The sequence below is a fragment of the Aspergillus chevalieri genome, chromosome 6, assembly GCF_016861735.1.
Source record: "Aspergillus chevalieri M1 DNA, chromosome 6, nearly complete sequence".
NCBI classification, from domain to species: Eukaryota; Fungi; Ascomycota; class Eurotiomycetes; order Eurotiales; family Aspergillaceae; genus Aspergillus; species Aspergillus chevalieri.
This window is the reverse complement of record NC_057367.1, coordinates 847,786-867,589: the sequence shown is the minus strand read 5'-3', so window position 1 is coordinate 867,589 and position 19,804 is coordinate 847,786. Positions and strand designations below refer to the sequence as shown.

General features: G+C 50.3%; 6 protein-coding genes across 6 annotated transcripts; 2 read left to right on the top strand and 4 right to left on the bottom strand.

The window, feature by feature from the left end:
- Positions 1-45: 45 nt before the first annotated feature.
- ACHE_60298S (sister chromatid cohesion factor PDS5) lies at positions 46-4,677 on the bottom strand (the record flags this gene model as incomplete). The annotated part of the gene is made up of 2 exons (XM_043281457.1): positions 46-4,200; positions 4,261-4,677. 2 exons carry the CDS (start codon positions 4,675-4,677, stop codon positions 46-48), a joined length of 4,572 nt encoding a protein of 1,523 aa, XP_043138934.1.
- Positions 4,678-5,160: 483 nt separating this feature from the next.
- On the bottom strand, positions 5,161-6,747 carry MRR1 (MFS transporter; the record flags this gene model as incomplete). The annotated part of the gene is made up of 2 exons (XM_043281456.1): positions 5,161-6,068; positions 6,123-6,747. 2 exons carry the CDS (start codon positions 6,745-6,747, stop codon positions 5,161-5,163), a joined length of 1,533 nt encoding a protein of 510 aa, XP_043138933.1.
- Positions 6,748-8,772: 2,025 nt separating this feature from the next.
- ACHE_60296S (putative PHD and RING finger domain protein) lies at positions 8,773-10,964 on the bottom strand (the record flags this gene model as incomplete). Its single annotated transcript, XM_043281455.1, has 2 exons — positions 8,773-10,355; positions 10,412-10,964. The coding sequence occupies 2 exons, from the start codon at positions 10,962-10,964 to the stop codon at positions 8,773-8,775; spliced, it is 2,136 nt and encodes a 711-aa protein (XP_043138932.1).
- A 596-nt stretch (positions 10,965-11,560) lies between these two features.
- Positions 11,561-12,256, bottom strand: RPL43 (60S ribosomal protein eL43; the record flags this gene model as incomplete). The annotated part of the gene is made up of 4 exons (XM_043281454.1): positions 11,561-11,624; positions 11,793-11,957; positions 12,132-12,162; positions 12,238-12,256. 4 exons carry the CDS (start codon positions 12,254-12,256, stop codon positions 11,561-11,563), a joined length of 279 nt encoding a protein of 92 aa, XP_043138931.1.
- Positions 12,257-14,260: 2,004 nt separating this feature from the next.
- ACHE_60294A (uncharacterized protein) lies at positions 14,261-15,728 on the top strand (the record flags this gene model as incomplete). Its single annotated transcript, XM_043281452.1, has 5 exons — positions 14,261-14,462; positions 14,519-14,666; positions 14,723-14,795; positions 14,846-14,970; positions 15,020-15,728. 5 exons carry the CDS (start codon positions 14,261-14,263, stop codon positions 15,726-15,728), a joined length of 1,257 nt encoding a protein of 418 aa, XP_043138930.1.
- A 1,755-nt stretch (positions 15,729-17,483) lies between these two features.
- ACHE_60293A (uncharacterized protein) lies at positions 17,484-19,724 on the top strand (the record flags this gene model as incomplete). Its single annotated transcript, XM_043281451.1, has 1 exon — positions 17,484-19,724. The coding sequence occupies one exon, from the start codon at positions 17,484-17,486 to the stop codon at positions 19,722-19,724; it is 2,241 nt and encodes a 746-aa protein (XP_043138929.1).
- Positions 19,725-19,804: the final 80 nt, after the last annotated feature.

Below are 19,804 nucleotides of genomic sequence, written 5' to 3'. Positions count from 1 at the left end.
CACATAACATAACCTCAATCATGACTGGAACACGGCGCAAACTATTCACCGTCGAGACGATCTCCTCGTCGGTAAACTCGTCGCACTACCCTTCTTAGTTGCCGCAGCTTTCCCTCGTCCCTTCGAAGACTTCGCCGGTGCAGGTGCAGGTTCAGGTGATGCCTCTTCCTCAGCAGCGTCGGCGTCTTCCACTTGCTTATCACCGTCATTGTCATCACCGTTTTTAGATGCCTTCTCTTTTTCCTCTCCGTTTTGTCCTTCGGCATCACTGCCACCTTGCTCGTTCTCGTCCTCGTCACTATCGCCTCCATCTTCTTGCCCCTCCCAATCATCCATCTCCTGATCATCTTCATCGCTATCCCGATCAGCATAACTGACCCCCTTAGTAGCAGTCCCCCGGCTACTCCGTCTCCGAGCAGACGTCTCCTTCCTAGTCTTTCCACCATCATCAGAAGACCATCCATCTTCATCGCTCTTCTTCCGCTTAGGCGCCTTGGACGGTGTAGTACCAGACGTCCTCCGGGCAGATCGTGCCGGTTTCTGGGTATCCGACTTTCTCCTCTTCGTGGTAGAGTCCCCATTCGCATCGTTATGCTCGGGTTTCCTCTTCTTAGCCTGGCCCTGGATACCACCCCGTGGCTTCATGACGGACTTCACGAACCGGTCGAGCACGTCGTCGAAATCATCGGGGAGGAAGTTCTTCTCTGCTACTTCCTGCGCTTCGCGGTGGCTGCTCATTGGCGCGAAGAGAGAGCTGGACACGCCCATCTTGCCCGGGTACGTTTGGAGGATGTTGGTGCCGCCGCTTGCTCCGCCGAATTTGTGCTGTTGGGAATAGATGTCGGCGAAGCGGCGGATGGTTGCTTGGGCTAGGTCGGAGAGGGTGTGGAGACGGGTTGTGATCTCGTCGGATTTGGTGATGCCGTCCCGCGTTTGCTTGACGCGCTGAGCGACGTGGAAAATCAGCGATAGATTCCGCTCGTTGCCAACGGCGGAGAGGTAGAAGAGGATGTAGCGTGCGAAATCGGTAAGATCAGCGAGTTTTGTCGACTCGTCGAGATCCGCAGGCGGGTAGTCAGGGTGATAAGCAAGAAGAGACAAGAGGCGGGAGAAAATAGACTCCATGACCATCTGCTGCTCATTCCTCTTTCCACTGGCTTGTACCTGCTGCGAGAAGTACGCCGCGCGAGACCGCAGCCAGGTGAGGGTGCTGTCTTTCAGGTTCACATCTGGTTCGAAAGCAAGCAGGCACGGAACAATATACCAGCGGTGGCTTAGGTAGGAGTTCTGGATAAGCTTCTTCTTAAGCTGTTCGATAAACCCACTTCTCACGAACGGGATCCGATCCTGAGCGATTAGTGAAATCGAGTTGAAGTCTTGAGGGGCAAGAAGGTGATCGCAAAGACTGTGAGATGCACAGAGCTTGAGCAACGACTTGGCAGCCGCCAAACGTAATCGTGGCTTTTGCGTGGCTGGCGTGTCCTTCTTCTTGGACAGCTCACCCTCATTAGCGACCAGCTTGTTTAATGTGGTATAAACAGGCTCTGCCTGCGCACGGAAAGCATCTTCATCATCGGTGCTCCTCTTGGCCCGGAGACGGTTGACAATAATTTTCAGCGCCCACTCCTTGGCGGTAGTTTCCTCGTCAACGGTATTAGGCCATTTATAACCAGAATCTGGTTCTGGAGACCGATTCGAAAGGAGAATCTGGTCAATAGCAATCGAGACGATAGCATCCTTCTCCTCATCCGCTTCCCGAGGGGCAAGGTGGTTCAACTTGGACAAGGTAGCCAACTTGGTGAGGAATCTATCAGAGCCGTAGGTCCAGTCTGAGACGCACTTCTGCAGCAAGTCCTTCACATACATCTCCTTTTTCTCCGCGGTTGCTATGAGAATAGTAACAGCATGCTTGGCAGCACGAGGCGACGAGCTGTAAAGTGCATAGTTTGCCAAAGCCTGCAAGAACTTACGATCTTTAGGAAGCTTATCGGGAAGCTTCTTCGCAAACCCAGAACAGGCCTTGAGAATTTCCTCCGTACCAGCATCGTTGCTTGATTTCTCCGTCGGCGCTTGTGACTCCAAATCCTTACACATCTCCTGGACTTGTGCTTCGAGTACTGCAGGATTGCGCGACGAGATTTCCCTGAGCATCTCCTGTGCCGGGTTTGCCAGCCCATTCTCGTCCGTCCTCGAAAGGCTCATAATCGCGGGGATGTGGCTCCTGTTGAAGATAAGAGAACTGCTGCGGTATAAGAGCGGCGTCAGAGTCTCGAGGAGAGCAGCATTGTTTGAATTCTGAACTCTCCTTATCAGCTCCTTAATCGCCTTGATGACAGTGCGGTAGTCAGTGTGCGCAGCCATGGCAAAGCGGAACAGCTGATAGTTCCGCCGGTCGTGCACCTTGGCGAATTTCCACAGATCTGCCGACGCCCGCGATGAGTCGGGGAAGGCCTTTGCCAGGGCATCGACCATCCGGCTGAGTTGAGCCTTGACCTTTGCTTCGTCTTTTTCAATCACGCCGCCATTATAGGCCTCACAGGCTTGGAGGTACATTGTCATGAGCGTCCTCATAGACATCTGTCTAGCCTGCATCGCGAAAAAGACCTTCTTCGCCTTGTCATTCAATCCCGCGAGCAATGTAAGAATGCGACGAGCTCGAATCTTATCAGTATCGGTTTCGCCGTCGCCCTCTGAAGCCTGCGACTGTGATTCTCTTTGCTTTTGCGACTGGGTCGAAGTAGTCCGCGAAAACTTAGATTTGATAGGAGGGTAGTGAAGCGGGATGAGGATCTCAAAAAGCACCTTATCAATCGTGACATGGATATCCGGGTCATTGGTGTAATAAGCATCAAAGATCTTCGACGGTCCATCATTCAGCAGAGAGACCACTTGCTCATTGTTCTGCTCGATCTCGCCCGCCGCAACGGCCCACATTCGAGCGATTGCCTTCATCGCATGTTCCCGCACCTGAGGTTTCCGGTCCTTCACTCGTTCTGCGAGGATCGACAGGATCGAGTTATCGGATGAAAAACCTCCGTTGAGTCCCAGCTTGTAGACCACATGAGAAAGACCAAAGATGCCAACAGCATCCACGGCTGCCACACGGACCTTCTCATCAGCGTCACGAAGCATCGTTGCCAGGTTATTGATTAGCGTCTGCTCCTCGCCCTCACTTAAACCCGAACCACCGGCAGATGTTAACAAAATCCGTCCCACAACGGTTGCCCAAGCTCCCCGGACGGAAGCATTCTTGTCGAGACGCCGGCTCAAAAAGCTCTCATAGGAGGACGAGTGGGTCTGAGAAAATGGCTTAGGAGAAAAAGGTGTGAGAAGGACGCTGGTCTGAGGAGTCAATTGCGCATACCCCATTAAGGTCACCTGAGGATATGCAGCTGGATCCATTGGAGGCGGAGGGGGGGGACCAGCAACCCCGATGCCCGCTGTAAGGTCACCGATAGTCTGCGTGGCTAACAGACGTAGGGATACTGACTCTGCTGAAAGTTCTGCCTCCAACTGCGGGACCACGTTTTGTAGTACCTCCGGGCACGCTCTCCAGAGCTCGCGGATCAGACGATGTGCTTTGCTCAACTCCTTAATGTCCTCCCCTTCTTCGTCGGAATCATCGAGGTTGGGTCTCCGACTCGATTTTGTACCGTTCGCACCAGCGCCAGCCGAAGCATCGATAATAACGTTGTTGAAATACTGACTGATATGGCTCGTCATGCGATCCGGACAGGCTTGACAGATTGCCTTGGACATGTTGTAGGCAGATGGGTAATCCTTCAACAGCAGTGTGCCCTGCTTAGCGTCAATCGGCGTATCCTGCTTCTTTCCTTTCCTGCTGGGGTTCTCGAGCGCACGGGGATCCACGCGAAGGAACTGGGCCACAATAACATCCACCACCTCAGGCGCTAGAACAGGTGACTCATCGATAACCGTCACAAGGAGGCGCGTCATATCGAATTCCACGTTTTTAGCGATCTCTTCTCCCGTAGACGCCTTGGACGAACCCGAGACGATATCAAAGCAGGTGGTAAAAAGCGGCACAATCAACGAATCTGGGCGGTCGAGATCTGTCATGAGCACCACACTCTTCACTTCCGCAAGAGAATTCAAGACGTAGATATGCTGAGCATTGTAAGGATGCGACGGGTCTGCCAGGGCCGGAATAATCGACGACACAATGCACGTGAAGATATCCTATCACCCAACGTGAGCACTTCTCTGCAGAAACAGCCCTCCACTCGTGGAATTCCATACCTTAAGCTGATTCCCTGTAAACGGCGCATCCGGCGCGCAAAGCCTCAAAACATCCACAATACAACACCCCGCCCACGCGCGCACCCCCTTATCCTTATGCCCCAATAATTGCGGCGTCGCCAGCTCCTGAGCAACCTTGGTCAACGATTCTGTCTCAACCTCCTCCTGCTCCATCTTCCTCAGCTCCTGCGCGAGCGTCTGCAGCCGCTGCAGCAGATCCGCAATGGGGATCGCGGCCCGACCCACGCGCCAGGTAATCGGTTCATTGAATTTGAGTTTGCGGAGGCCGCCGCTGGATGTTCTTGGTTGTTCTTCGGGCGTTTCTTCGGCTTCGGGCTGGCCCACGACTTGTTCTTCCGTCGTCGTCGTTGCCGTCGTTGTCGCGGCCGAGGGACCTTGACGGGTGCGCGCAGGCATCGTGGACGGACGAACGAAGCGCGGGGATTGCAGCGGGATTGAGGGCGATGGTTGGGGTTTCTTTCTAGTACACCATGTGAGGTGGATGTGTAGATAATAGGAAATGTCGAGACAATAAGATAGACGATGAGAAAGCTGAAATCTAAAGATAGAAGACAAATGAGGGAAAAAGACAGATGAGAAGAAGAGGTGGAGGGGACAAGAGATAACCGGTATATGGGCTGACCGCCTGCTACAAATGGACTGACGCGTCGCATAGCGTGTTTTGGCATTATTATGCACAAATTGCACAATCTGCATAAATACGGGATATTATTTTCTATTTGCTATGCCATATGCACATTATCTATAGACATTAGGTTCATGAGAGTATACCAGGAACGCCATGCTGATGCTGAAGACAGCCCGAGCTAAACCGATAACAGAAGGAAACAGGAACTTTTTTCTTTTTTTCTTTTCGGGTCATGATCGACGAGTAGGGTATCACAGCTTAGGCGTATACTTGCTCATAGCCCGAATCCTGGCTCCATAAAAGAAGAAGAAAATCGGAATCGGAATCATAGCAGCAGTAATGAACCCGAGCAAACTCGACGCCCAGTTCACCCCCAAATTGTGATACATCTGGACAGCGAAGAGCGGGAACGCACCACCAAGGGTACTCCGGATAAGCGTGTTCGCCGCAATCGCAGAATTGGCAAACATTAGATACACATCGATGATGTAGTTGAGGCCCTGCATGAAGATAACCAGGATACCCATACCGATCGGCACACTGGCGATTACCTGCGGCACCCAGCTGACGTGCGGGTTCGAGGTCCAGCCGAACCAGAACAGACCGGCGGGGAGGAGGACGGAGGCGACCATCATGGGGACCAGACGTTCTTCGGGGATGACTTTGCCGTGTTTCTCGAGTTTGCGAGCGAAACGGGTCTTGGTTTGCCAGATGAGGAATGCGACGCCGAAGAGCACTCCGACCAGAATTCCGATAAAGGGCAATCCGGCGACACCTTCGTTCGTCCAGCCGCGGACTTCCTGGAATGAAACGGGGAAGGCTTCGAAGAACAGATACAGGATACCGTAGATGACAGCGAGGTAGATAGTGATGAGCATCAGGATCGGTTCGAGGAAGAGCATTTGCACCGGACGCAGGAGGTACTTCCAGACGATGTCCTTCATTGTCGGCCGGTTCTCGTCGAGGACGGCGTGCAGAGCCCAGTTTCCGGTTTCCTGGCGAAGGCGGGCGGCGCGGCGCTGGTGAAGAACGGGTGCATAGGTTTCAGGAATGACAAAGAAACCAAAGACACCAAAAGCTGCCGAAGCAATCAAGGTGATCCAAGCTGTCCACCGCCAGCCGAGGTACGATTGGGTGATGAATCCACCGACAATGGGACCTGTGCCGGTCAGACCATGCTGAAGAGAGCTTTAAAAACGAAAGGGAAACTTACCAAGAGCAGGACCAACGAACGTGGCCGCAGAGAACATAGCAATAGCCACAGCACGATCCACAGGATTCCAAAAGTCCGCCAAAGCACCACCAACAACAGCCACCGGCGAGCAACCAAACACACCAACAAAGAATCGGCACACCAAGATAGTCTCCAGATTCTGAGCCACAGCAACAGGAACCTGGAAGATAGCAAAAATGGTATAACCCAAGAACAGCGGCAACCTGCGTCCGTACAACTCAGACAGCGGCGACCAAACAAGCGGACCAACAGCAAACCCAAAGACCACCAAACTAGTCGCCAACGTCATAACCTCAGTCGAGACATTGAACTCCTCGGCCGTCACCGCAGTCGCCGTCGAGAAGACACTACTCGCGAAGGTCATCCACATGGTCATGGAGGACATGGTCATGGTGAGCAGCCACTTGCGCCAGAGCGGCATGTTATGAGGGTTCTCTGGGTCGTCGGGGCCATCCCAGCCCACGAGGTTGGGGTCGCTTGCGGGCTCGTCCTTTGGCTTCTCGTCATCTTTCATGGCGTCTTTCTCTGGGTCTTGATCGCCGTCATGTTGTTGTGCTGTTTGGGCAGACTCGGAGGTCTTGGGGACCTCCTCCGAGGAGGGCATCGCGAGGTGGTTCTCGTGACTTAGGCGGGGGGTGGGAGCTGTCGAGTCGAATGTCGCTTGGATATGGTTGTCAGAACCCATGCCTAGCAACTCTAACTTCTTTCGTCTGACTGTTTATTGTCCAGTATTGTTCAAGACACACAAAAGACCTTTGTCTATATTAGGTAGTAACAACTAAACAGTTAAAAAGGATAGATAAAACAGGAAAGGGTATAAAGTAGTGAATAACTACACAGCAGAATCAGATAAGAGAGAATCATAAGGGGCAGTGAAAAGATTTTATACCATCGACTGGCATCATCCAGTGGGCCTGTGAGTAAATAGACCCAACAAACCAGCTTCAGCAGCAGAAAGAAGAAAAACCCCCGATTCCAAAACTGAGCCAAATCCACCAACTAATTCCATACATAGTATGGAAACACCGTTATCTCCGCCATCTCTTCCATTTTTGGAGTGCTAAGTCCGAACGGTTGGAGTCAGCCATGCCGAACACCGATTACACCGGTTGTCCATTAGTAAAGAACGACAACCCCGCGAATCCTCCGCAAAGATGCTAGCGAATAAGAGCAGTCAGGGCTTCCGATATCCGTACGGTGTGCTTATGGAACATGAGCCTTAACTATGCCCTTGTGCTTATGCTTGTAATAGTGTTCTCTGCCCTGCATGGCTTGCTGCTCCCGTAAAGTTTGACGGCGGAGCACGCCAGATGGCGATGGGTCCGCTTCGCGCTCGCACTTCGGGTGTTCCGAACACCGATGGAATCTTCTCTAGTGAGATTTGCACCATCCGCCGCGAATTCGGCAAGTGGTTGGTCTTGGAAGTCCCGACTGGACATTGCAAAAACAAATTTTTAATCGGTTAGCCTCGCCCTGTGCGCCATTGATCCGTCCGAGACTCTGCTACAGATAGGATTGATAATGGTCTCTTACGGAGCACTACAGAGTACAGACTATGTACAATGCTCCGTAGCGTGTTGCACCCTGTATGCTATTCATCTCATATTAACACGTTTCAACGAGTCAGTTACACATCAGCCATGATCGCGCTATGATTCAAAGGCGACAGGTAAAAAAGAACCTTAAGTGCGTGCTTGTCCCGCTGCGGCGCGGCCGACCCAATGGAACCCCGGTGGGAATGGCGGGTCAACTTAATAAGGGAGCCAATACTTGGCTATTTCTTGTTCTGGGTTGCTCTCGGGGTTTTCTCGAACGCGGTGGAAATGAGAAGGAAGGGGAAATAGCAGTCCTCGTCTTCTGAATGGTTATTTCCTTGACGGATGGATGATGTTCTGGAGTGGTTATGGTTGTTGGACAAAAGCCATGTGGCGTTGAAGCTGAAATCACGGGACTTCCCGACATGTACTATTCTGCAGTCCGTCACTATCGAGATGCAGGATGATGGACCTGGCACACCGACTCCGCTGTCACAATTTAGGGTCTTTCTATTGAGCCGGGACCCGTTCGGGCGTGGCTTCTTGGTTCTCCTTCAGCAATAGCTAGTTTCCGTAGCTGGGGGGAGCGAGGATCCAACCCACGATTCTGTACAGTAAGGGTCTTGAGTCTACATGCTGTTCTTAACTGGCCTAGAACAATGCGACAGTAAGGAGATGTACATGTGTCTTTCTGGATCTGCAATTCAACACTTGCCTGTGTGCACAGTGTAGGCAGTAGATAATTACGGATGTCATGATATATATATCGACATCGTGCATCCGAACTCATACACGAATTTTGACGACGACTATTTCAGGTTAAAGAATATATACTGGAATTCGAGAAGATGTATGACTTGAATAGGCCACCCCTAGTCAAAAAAAAAAAAAAGAAAAATATCACCGGCAGTTCGTGTATTCCTAAAAAATGCACCAAGGAAATCATCCCTACATGGTATAAACGCCAGCCCCATTCCAACAGCCCAGTATATGCTAGTCAGGTCCACTGACAATGACCTATTGATAACGCCTTGATATATACCACAAACCAGATATATCGCTAAAGAACACCATTAAATGCAATAATAACCGTTTCATGAACTACCATCCACACTGGATTCGTCCTTTTGCTTTTGCTTCCTCAAGGTCGCAATTGCTCTCTGCACTTCTTCTTTCGCAACTGTTGCAAAATCTGCTTTCGCATCGTCGTCGAGCGTTTCCGATTCCCCCGCTCGTTCGTACAACTTTCGCGAGATGTTTCGATTGATGTCCGTATACTCATCCTTCGAAACGTAGTCCCGACGATAGTACGGCTTCAATGCCTTTCCTACAAGCCTCTGGATGTCCGACTTCACACCCATGGATGGGCCGGGGCGAGTTGGCGAATTGCTTAGCGACCTTGCTTTCAGTAGTTCCTGCGCTGCCCGTGGTATCCGCGAGCGGGATCGGCCAGCGTCTGTGCGAGGAGGAGTCGGCTCGGGTAGATCATTGTTTCTGGAAGTGGACGGGGAGACATCCGGCGAGAATGGTGGAGATGAAGGGCCAGCGGGGGAGGAGAGTTGGAGCGGCGACATGGGCCGGCTCCGGGTATATGGTGGTGGGCTGGCAGTAGATAAACAAGGGGATGACTGGTTGGAGGGGGCAGGCGAAAGGGATGGTGAGGATGGTCCGGATGTGGCATGATCGACCTTGGTGATCTGACCAGACGGTCCATAAGAGATAGTAGTACCGCCTGGAGTGGAGGCTTCCTCAACCTCCTTCAGAAGTGATTGTAGGAAACTGGGTTCGTTCGAAGGTTCGGCGTTGATTCGAGCAGTCGCTTGCGCACTGGCAGTCCTCGAAGACTCGCCATTTTGTGACGCCAAGGCTGCCAGCTCTTGCGGTCTACGGGTGCGTGGACGTTTGAGTTTCCGTTCGGGTTCAGTGGGCTCAGGTGAAGGAGACAGCGTAGGCTCTTTTCGCTTCCTCGCCGCACTTGGATCGTTTTCAATCTCGCGGGCGCGTTCGAAGGCGTTCCACGCCCTCATCTCCTCTAAAGACTCAGGTTCGGGGGTAGGTTCCCGGGGCGCGCGGGGCCGAGAAGGTCGCGGAGCATCGATATCGAGAAGAGCAGCAGTGTCTCTAAATCGGTGGCTAGCACCTTGACGTTCTGCAACCTCGAACCGACGCTGCCATGCTCGAAACTCTCGTTGGTTGGCCTCCTCCCTTCGCTGTTGCTGTAGAGCGCGTTGTGCAGCCCTGTCGTCATCAAACGGGAAATCGAGGTCCAAGTTGAGATGGTCCCAGACAGACTGCCATACACGTGCCCAGTGAAGGGAGTTCATGTGGTTCCTGGTCTGCAGCCTCCGGAGCTGTGCCCTCGTGCGACGACCTCGACGGTCCTGTCCTCGTGGCGATATTACTGACGAATCAGCAAAGACACCGACAGCGCCCTGTTCTTCACACTGATTGCAGAACCATGGGGTCGATGGTACGGCATCGAGCCCGACACAGTAGGTGTGGGAAGGGACATCACAGCAATCGCAGAGAAGCAACAGCTCTTCATTATCAGAGTCTCCACAGATCGGACAAGGCTGGAAGTCGGCAACATCGTCGTCGACATAATCGACAATCATCGAGGGATCGATATCGGGGACTTGGACTCGGTCCTCGACGGCGTAGGACGATTGGATGGGACCTACACAGGCAACAATCAGCATCTGCCATCAAGTATAAAGGGGTCAGTCAACATACCTCCCGGACAGGCACTCAGCTGCACGACATTGAAGCTGCGACGACATATCGGACAACTGTTGGCACGTTCGACCCACGGCTTCAAACAGTTGTTGTGCAGGATATGCCCGCAAGGGAGCAACTGGGCGATCTGACCAGGATCCTCATTACCATCGCTAAGATTGTCCGCCTCGATCACATCGTTGGAATTGTCCTTCCCTTCGAGATCAAGTCTTGGCGCTGGTTCTGGGGTGATGGTACGAGGATCGCTGCTGGCGCTTTCGCCAAGGTCTCCTAAACAGACAATACAGGTGTCGGACATTGACAGAAAGATACGAGCCGAGGTTGTCTGCAGAGGAGGTGAAAGGAGGCATGAAGAGCAACGAGGCGAAGAGAGAATAAAAGGAGAGGGAGGAAGGGAAGGGCAGAAATAAGGCCGAGAGAAGAGGAGAGAGAAGGGTGTGGGGAGAAAGCAGCCGGGCTTTTTGAAGGTGGAGCGTGAATCCAGTCTAACGCAAAACAGTCTGGGCGGGCAACGTGACCGGCCAGTGGATGACGCCGTGGCGGTGACCATCGAGAGGAATGCATACTCATGTACTCGCATACACCCAAGAGACACAAATACAGGTGTACACTCTTTCGGTAAATAACCTACATGCTATGTACTATGTACATACGTACTGGTGGGTTGCCCTTGCAGCTGAGTCCACTGCATTGGAGGAATCTGAAGCATCCAGTGGACTGTCTTCGGGGACCTCGTAGGATGGACAAGACACTTGAAGGGAAATGGATTATTCTACGCACCATCATAGGACAGAAGAGAAGGACGTAAAGGAACAGCTGACGTTGTAGCGGTCGCCAGCAAAAATCTTACGCCAGTCAGATGGCCCAAACCTCATCCTTCCGGGGCACACAGTAAGCGAATGGACTCCCGGTCATTTGAACGCACATTATGACATCGGGTTGTAGAATGAAAAAAAAATCAACTCGTTTTGTCCGAAGATTTGTGATTCACGGTGGTATTCACTTCATGTCTAGTATCTTGATGACGCGAAGACGACTCGTCGACTACTCGATAAGAAAGCGCTGTTCATAAGAGATCCTTCAGATGCCCAGAATCTTTTGAATTTTTAAACGTAAGAACTAAAGAAAATGATCCCATAATCACGTTTAAACCTCCGCGATTTCTCTGAGACGACGGATGGTCGAGCGGGTGGCAGCGGCGGCGGGTGTCCTGCAGAAGCACCATTGGTCAGCAACAGGTCCAGGAACTCATTGTGGCATATGCTCCTGCGTCGTGCTTGTCGCGATATCCTAGTTCAAGTAAAGCCCCGAACCCAAGTAGTATCTCCGACCGCAAAGACAGGATAATTGCTATCTCATGTCCCGTAGGTTCACTTACGAGACAGTGTAGGCACCACCAGCGGTAGTCTTGTTGCAACCCTTGCACTCCCAGATACCAACAGCCTTGCGCTTGACGGTGTTCTTTCCGCAGAAGGTGCAGACGTAGCGGGCGTGCTGCTGGATTTCCATCTTCTTCACCTGCTTACGCAGGGAGGCACCGTATCTGTTATCGAGCCATCGTGTCAACGAAACTGTTCACTTCGGGTTTCTCGTTTCGAGATCTCGATTCTTTTAAAATGTCGACTCGTTCATTCGATTCCAAAGGGAAAAAAATTTTTTTCGAATCGACATCCGATACCGATTTCGTTGCAGGGGGGTCGTCTGGAGCAAAGCCTACCTGGTACCATATTTACCCGTGATTCCGACCTCTGAAATTCAAGTTAGCATTTTTTATGCTCTTCTCCTCGAATAGAGCATCATGGTATCCTGTAGGAAAGACTTACTCTTGGTGCGCTTCGTCATCTTGTCTCTGTGCGGCTGTTGAGCGAAGATGGAAACAGTGCGGTTAGGAATTCGAGGCGGCCGCTTTGAGAGTCGTTGTGGGTGCGCTCGCTTAGGGCTCCGCATCACGTGGTCCCCACCTGAGATCTTTACTTTGTGCTATGGTCGAGCAAAAAAGCCATGAACGATTGAATATTCTTCATCTTGATTCGATATGACACATAAATATCGTCCTTAGGATTGATATGAATACAATACAGATTGTCTTTGGACTATTATCCGTAGCGACACTGGGTTCTCATCACTTTCGCGCCATATCACGTGCCTCACGTGATCATTTCACTATCATGCTTAAAATAGGTTGCTCACCTTCACTCATTATCGTCATCGTAAACGCAACTCGAGTCTTCTTCTATCGATTTTTTCATCTTGAGGTTGTCACCCTACTCAATGCACCAAAATTGTTCGCCTATAGAACTACGTGCTGAGATATGTTGATACGGGATATGACGTCATAATACTTTTTCTTATCGTTCGAAGATAAAATGGCTCCAATCCCTGGGAGGTGGAAGGTTGACCACCAGATAGGAATGCTCCTTTCAAAATCTAAGCCCACGACGTAGAAAGCAGGGATAAATAGAAAAACCCTTGGAGAACTATCCTATTGAGGCTAACAATTCTGGGATTGCCCATTCACCAGCCGTAATCCCAATAAACCATCAGAGTATTGGCTTCTCGGATGGCCTTACTTCGCCAGAAAACTCACGTACAGAGTGCGGTATGCGGCTGGGTGGCTATTAGAGGAAATAAATTTGCCAGACCAAGAGGATCTCATCACGGAGATCAGAAAGCAGCCTAGACGGGAATGATCGAAAACATAGGGAAGCTTATGGAGTAGGTTTTCGTGGCTTTGGAATGGAAATTCGCTTTGCGTTTCAGTTTGAGGTTTTCAACCACCAATAATGGCAGGGGGGGATCTTTCTCTTCTGACCTTATATTCATATTAATTGACCACTTCGATATCCTGGTGCTAAGGTCGATTGGTCATTTTATTTGAAGAAGGGAAAACATCCTGACGAAGCGCCTCGGTATGATACGTGATGTTTAACAACATACGATCAGAAGTATGGCTTTTAGAGGACCAAAGCAGGGTACCGCCGGATAATGGCATCCTTTTGGCAGGCCAATGCCAACTAATTTCCATTCTCGCCGGGCCTATCTCATCGAACACATTCGCCGGCCGAACAAACCTCCTTGGAGGAATGCATGCCGCCTATTTCCAAGAAGACAATGGGTAGAAAGACCAGAGAAACCGGGCTTCCGTTATCAGATATGAAATCTGTCCTCTCGATTCGTCACATTCTCTCAGTAGAAAAATGAGCACCTCGCATTCGAAATCCTGAAGCGCGATCCTCGTCATGCTTGAGACAAGGCCCGCCACGATCAGCCTACCGAGCCAAAAGATATTTAGCTATTTTAGTAGACAGTTGATTTGAAAATACCATATCGGTGTAAAGGACGATGACTCAAAGATGCCATCCAGAAATGCAGTGCATTGGTGGATGTTGTAGCACAGGCTTTTCCGCAGCAATTCCAAATTTGACCTGACAATGCAAGTAATCATTATTGCAGTCTTCTTTCTTGAACTTCTTGCTTCGTTAATCGAGACCGTACTTAAAATAACTCCTGTATATCTTCTTGTGTCTTCCACTGCTCCGTATCTTGTGTTCCTCGGGCCCTTCGGTGCCTCAGGCACATGTAGATGGTGAAGTGTCACCCTATAGAGCTTCACAAAAGTAAATCTATTTTATATAGCCTCTCCTTCAGATTCACTCTGCATAGTGCACGTACGAGAAAGACCAAAAAAAAAAATAAACATGACGTACAAGCCGTCCAAGTCACATGTCCAAAGTATGCCGGCTTGCATTGCCGTTTACGGTTACATGTCCGCCGGGGGAAAACATCGTGAAGTTCCCCCTGTGATCTGAACCAAAGCTCAAACATAATTCTATTCCTTGCCAATCAATGAAGAAGAACATGGCTGCTACCAGGGAATACGATATTGTGCTTCTGGGCCCTACCGGGTACACCGGTAAGCTCTGTGCGGAGCATATCGTTCAGAGCCTCCCTACCAACCTCAAATGGGCTTTGGCTGGCCGGAACTTGTCCAAGGTCGAGGGTGTCGCAAAGGAGCTGAAGGAGTTGAACCCTGACCGCGTGGATCCTGGTATGTGTCGGCTCGTCAGCTAATAAGGATACGGTCTTGTTGCTAACGTGCAGCAGCGATCATTGCCGTCCAGCTCAACCGCGAGGAACTGCAGCCTCTTGCGCAGAAGACCAGACTCGTTATCAACTGTGTGGGACCTTACCACCTCTATTCGACCCCAGTAGTTGAGGCTTGTGCGTCCAATGGGACTCACTACGTTGATGCGTAAGTGTTTGCTATGGATTACACGAATTGACCCCGGGCATGACTGATATGTGTAGTACGGGAGAAACCCCATGGGTGAAGTCTATTATCGAAAAGTATCATGAAACGGCCAAATCGAATGGCGCTATTGTTAGTTGGAAACCGCGTATATGTGGACTAGGTGTGCTAACATTTTCTAGGTCATCCCGTCTGTTGGAATCGAAAGTGCACCTGCAGATATCTTGACCTGGTCTGCTGTTAAGACTGTCCGTGAGAAGCTCTCTTGCCAGCCCAGAGAAGTGGTCAGCGCTATTGAAGAGATGAAGTACGTTCCTGATCCATGGCCCGCAAGACTGATACTGATTGTTTTTTAGAACATCCGGAGCTAGCGGTGGCACTCTCAACACTATTTTAACCATTGTTGAATCTCTTCCCGCCTCCGATCTGATGAAAATCGCAGACCCCTACACTCTTGCCGCTTCTAAACCACCACGCAAAATCCCCAGCGAACCGCTTCTTTCCAGAATGCTGGGCATACGCTCCGTGCGCGATCTTGGCACGCTCACCACCTGCCCCTCCGGAACAGCAGACGTGAGCATCATCCACCGCAGCAGCACCCTCATACCCGAATTTTACGGACCAAGCTTCTTTTCCCGCCAATTCCTGCGCGTGCGAAACGCATTCGTCGCCGCTGCCGTTCACCTAGCCTTCGTGGCCGGAATTGCCCTTATCCTCCTCTCTCCGGTCCGGAAACTGCTGAAACGCTACATCTACGCCCCCGGAAACGGCCCCACCAAGGAGGACTCTGTCAACGATCGCGTTGAGTACCGCGCCATCGCAACGGCAGACCAAGACGTCCCGTCTCCGCAGCGGGTGTTTGGCAAGTTGACCTACGATGGATCGATGTATTTCTTCACCGGACTTCTCATGGCTGAGGCGGCGATGACAATTTTGGACAATGAGGAGAAGGTGAAGAAGGTCTCTCGTGGTGGTATTGTGACACCGGCTACTCTGGGACAGGAGTTTGTGGATCGGCTGGAGAAGGTGGGATGTCGGATTGAGACGCAGGTTTTTGACAACTGATGACTTCTTTCTTTCTTTCTTTTCTATCAGTGACGACTTTACGTGTTTGCTTTACCAGTTTCAGCCATATTCAGATATACAGTTATGTTAGATATCCCCTACCCTCTTGATACGCTGTATGCCTTTGCTATCTTCTCACGAGTAGCGTCAATGCCCAAGGCATCATTTGGGTTCGAAACAGCAAAGCTAGTAGCTCAGACTAGTCGACTGCTTATTGCAATGAACTAATTCTCGGGACCTAGAGCGAGAATGAAAAGGCGATAAATACTGAGTTTTTATAGCTATATCGGTACGTGATTAGCTTAATGTACATATTTGTGTTATGTTTATACTCCGTTTCTCTCCCATTCTCGAGCTGCGCCCACTGTGTAGTTGAGATGCCTGTCCGAGGATTAGAGGCCAGCTCATTCACAAATAAGATGACTATTTTCGCAAGCCTTGCTCTCAGAAGTTGTGAGCATCACCGTATTCAGGTTTTTGGGCCCGGATCCTTTTCGAGACCCGCGTGGGGGCGGTTGCTACTCTCTTTCTAGTTAACCTAGTCTTTACGCATCGTTTAACAAAGTCTATGGCTACAAATTCTCTCGAAGGAACACACCAGTTTCAAACCAGATCTTCCTTGATAAAAGGCGTCATCATGATCCTTGGCCAATAAGGTCAGTCAGGTAGAGAAGACAATCTCGCACGAAGACGGTATCTATTGGTGCTCGCCAGAACTGACCCGGCGTAGCAAAGTGTCATCTTCATGCCTTTGAAAAAACCAGGTCCTGCTGTATGTGGTGAAAAGGAATAGCCACAATTAAAGTCCATATTTTGGGCGACTTGTCCTGTGACATGTTAGTATCAGTCAGAGATGATATCTCGGAAGTGTCATACCGAAGCGGTTGGTTATAAGAGCCTCATTTTTTTTTTTTCCATTCTTGGGCTCCAAAATTCAGTCTATCTTGACTTCAGCTACCGCGAGCATACGGGGACTGCGAAGGGAGATAACTACCAAGTCGAGGTATACATTTTGGTTTGACACCAGATTTGTCAACGTCGAGACCTAGGGCTCTGAGGATCTTGCCAAACTGTTGGCACATGTTCAGCACCACGCGGGACTGAACTCACAAGTCATTTCTAGACACAAACTCCTGTATATTCACTGCTTTGGCTTGCGCTGGTGGCCATCCCACGGCTTGTCTAACCTTGCGCATTATGTCCTCATAGAATTCGGGCCATGGCTCCAACTGCTCCTATGACAGACTGCTTGGGCTGGTAATGACAGGTCGTGCATATATCGGACGAGCTGTCCTGTTACTAGCCAGCTTCACTAAACGATGGAATTTCTAGTAGCTCATGCTGAGGTGCTTGGCCAAGCATTTGCCGAAAGTTTTGTCCTCATGCGAAAAAAGATCAACACAAGCGTCAGACGTGGTGCAGAGTTGACATTTGGTTTTGGTTTACAGTGTGAAGTCGAATATTTCCTCAATGCGATGTTTCGTTGATATGTTTTTGTAAGTGTTCTGAGCAATGTCCATCTGCTTGTCCACTCCTGTTGATAGGGTTTGGCACGTGCGTCTTTGGAAATAGACAAACAACAATAATATCATGTATCATTGTCCAGTCATAATGTAAGGAAGTCCTTTTTGTATAATAAGACCTTTCTTGTAGTGGAACAAACCACAACAAAGTCACATGATCCACGCAGCCCAGTGAATATCCATCTTTGTACTGTCAACACCACCCAACTGCTAAACTCACTACTCATCAGCGATGACTTTGCTAATGCTGTCCAATGAGCTCGTCTTAGAGATCGCGGGCTATCTCAAATATGAAAGCGACATCAACGTTCTCATGCAAGTCAGCGGCCGGCTATACTACGTCCTAAGCCCGTATCTTTACCGCCACAACGCGCGCTACTCCGAGGGATCTGCTCTTGTGTGGGCAATTCAGAATAATGTCGCGCCAGCCGCTCAAAAAGCCATCGAGGGCGGGGCTCTGGGATCTCTTCCAAAATGGTACGGGCCGATATATTCTGAGACAGCTATAAGTTCTGGCTATAACGCTTTTGTGAAGGCGTTGGAAAGCGACTTTGCAGAGCCAGAGAAATGGATTCAGCCAATTCTTGGAATTGATGCCCAAGGAAACGAAGACAGCAAATACCAATATCAACTTGGGAAAAAGAATCCCTTGTTCCTGGCGCTACTTCAAGGCCACGACGCTGTCGCGCAGGTCATGATCAATTACCTGAAGACGCCGCAAACGCAAAGGGATGGTGACAGAGGAGGAATACAGAACGTCTCTGGGGATACGGCCCTAGAAAAGCTGCGTCTACTCGGGATTACTCTGAGTAAGAATGAGATCCATCAGCTGCTCAGAGGGGCATCTGGCAGGGGTGATCTTGCTACGGTGAAATTCATCACAAAGTGGTATTCCAAGGCTATTGATGAAGCGTCACGTACATCTGATGGCCAAAGACCACCATTAACCATGGCAGCATTATCTGGTCAGGTGGAAGTTTTGCGATACCTGCTCAGCTTTGGGGTTGATCCAAACCTCGGATGCGCTTCAACGAAGGAGACACCACTATACTTTGCAGCTTTTTTTGGTAATGCGGAGATTGTTCAAATTCTGCTCGATTATGGGGCTTGCGATTTCCGGGAAAGTCTTGCAGAGGAAGGAGATCACTCACTGAGAATTCTGGGGGCGGCGGGAGAAAGAGGCCATGCTGAGGCGGCAAAGCTTCTGTTGGAACATAGCAACTACAAGAGCAAAGTGCCCAGTAGTTTCTGGAACTACAGCTCTATCTTGATCACAGCATCAACTTGTGGATTCACAGACATGCTTCAATTCGTCCTTGATAACGACCCAGAGCAATACCGTAAGACCCAATTTGGTAAAAGACAGTTCACATGCCCATATTACCAAGGCTCATGTTTGTTCCGGGCTGTCGAAAGAAGTCACAAGGATATTATCGCGTTGTTGTTGGAGTACGGCGCTGATCCATATGGCACTGTGCAACAGGTACCGTTCCTCGAGGCCATCACGAGAGGGAACATGGACATTGTCGAGCTGTTCCTGGAAAAGGGTATCAAGATCAATCATCGGGACAAATATGAATTCTCCGGCCGTCCTTTGTACTATGAAAACACATGTACACTTGGCATGGCTGCCCTGTGCCATGCAGTCCGGTTTCCAGCAATCTTTCGATTGATCCTTGACAAAGGAGTCCGTATCAACGCCAGGTCGCTTGTCGCATTGGTCCTGAGGACAGAGATCGCACGCTCGGGAACTAAGGAAATAACCAATATATTGCGCGGGAGAGGCTACTTAGTTGAAACACCTGAAGAGTGCCAGCTCTACAGGTGCAACATGCCAATTCATGAAACAAGTCAAGATGGTGAATCTCGGCTTTTGCGGATTATTGCGTTGACAAGGCCATTTTCACCGTACGTGGTGCAAGTCTTGCAGGATGCTCTCACTAAAGGCGATTCAGTAACCGTCAATTACCTTCTTGAACGAGGCTGTCATCCGAGCTTGGAACATATTGAACAAGACAAAAGAGCGACAAGCCTGGAACTCGCAGCGCAGGTAAAAGATTCCAAAGCAGCAGGGGCTACACTTGACGTGCTGCTGCACCACGGGGCCGATATGGATGCACTCAGGACAATCCACCAGCCGCGCTGGATATACGCCTACGTCAGAGAAGATGATGAAAGACATCTGACTTCTGCCCGGCTCCTTGTTGAGCGAGGCGCCAACACGGATCCAAAGACTAGCAAATGGATCCAGAACTCCCTTACAAAGTCAGTGAATTCCGATCATTCTCATGTGAGAACTCTCCGATATCTACTGCAGACCATCTGTGCGTCGGGGATCTCCTTGACAGAGTTAAGCATCGCCCTGGCGCAGTTGGAAGATATCAATAAGCGAACGCTTCGCATGGACTGGCGCATCACGAGGATTCTGGAAAATGCTTACTGGCGGATGAAATACCCTGTTCCGTCACCGTGAGACTTGCCTAGGTTTGATTGCTCAATGTGTTATTATCTTAATACATGTCTGCTTTAGGTTCTACGTTATGTACAAAGACA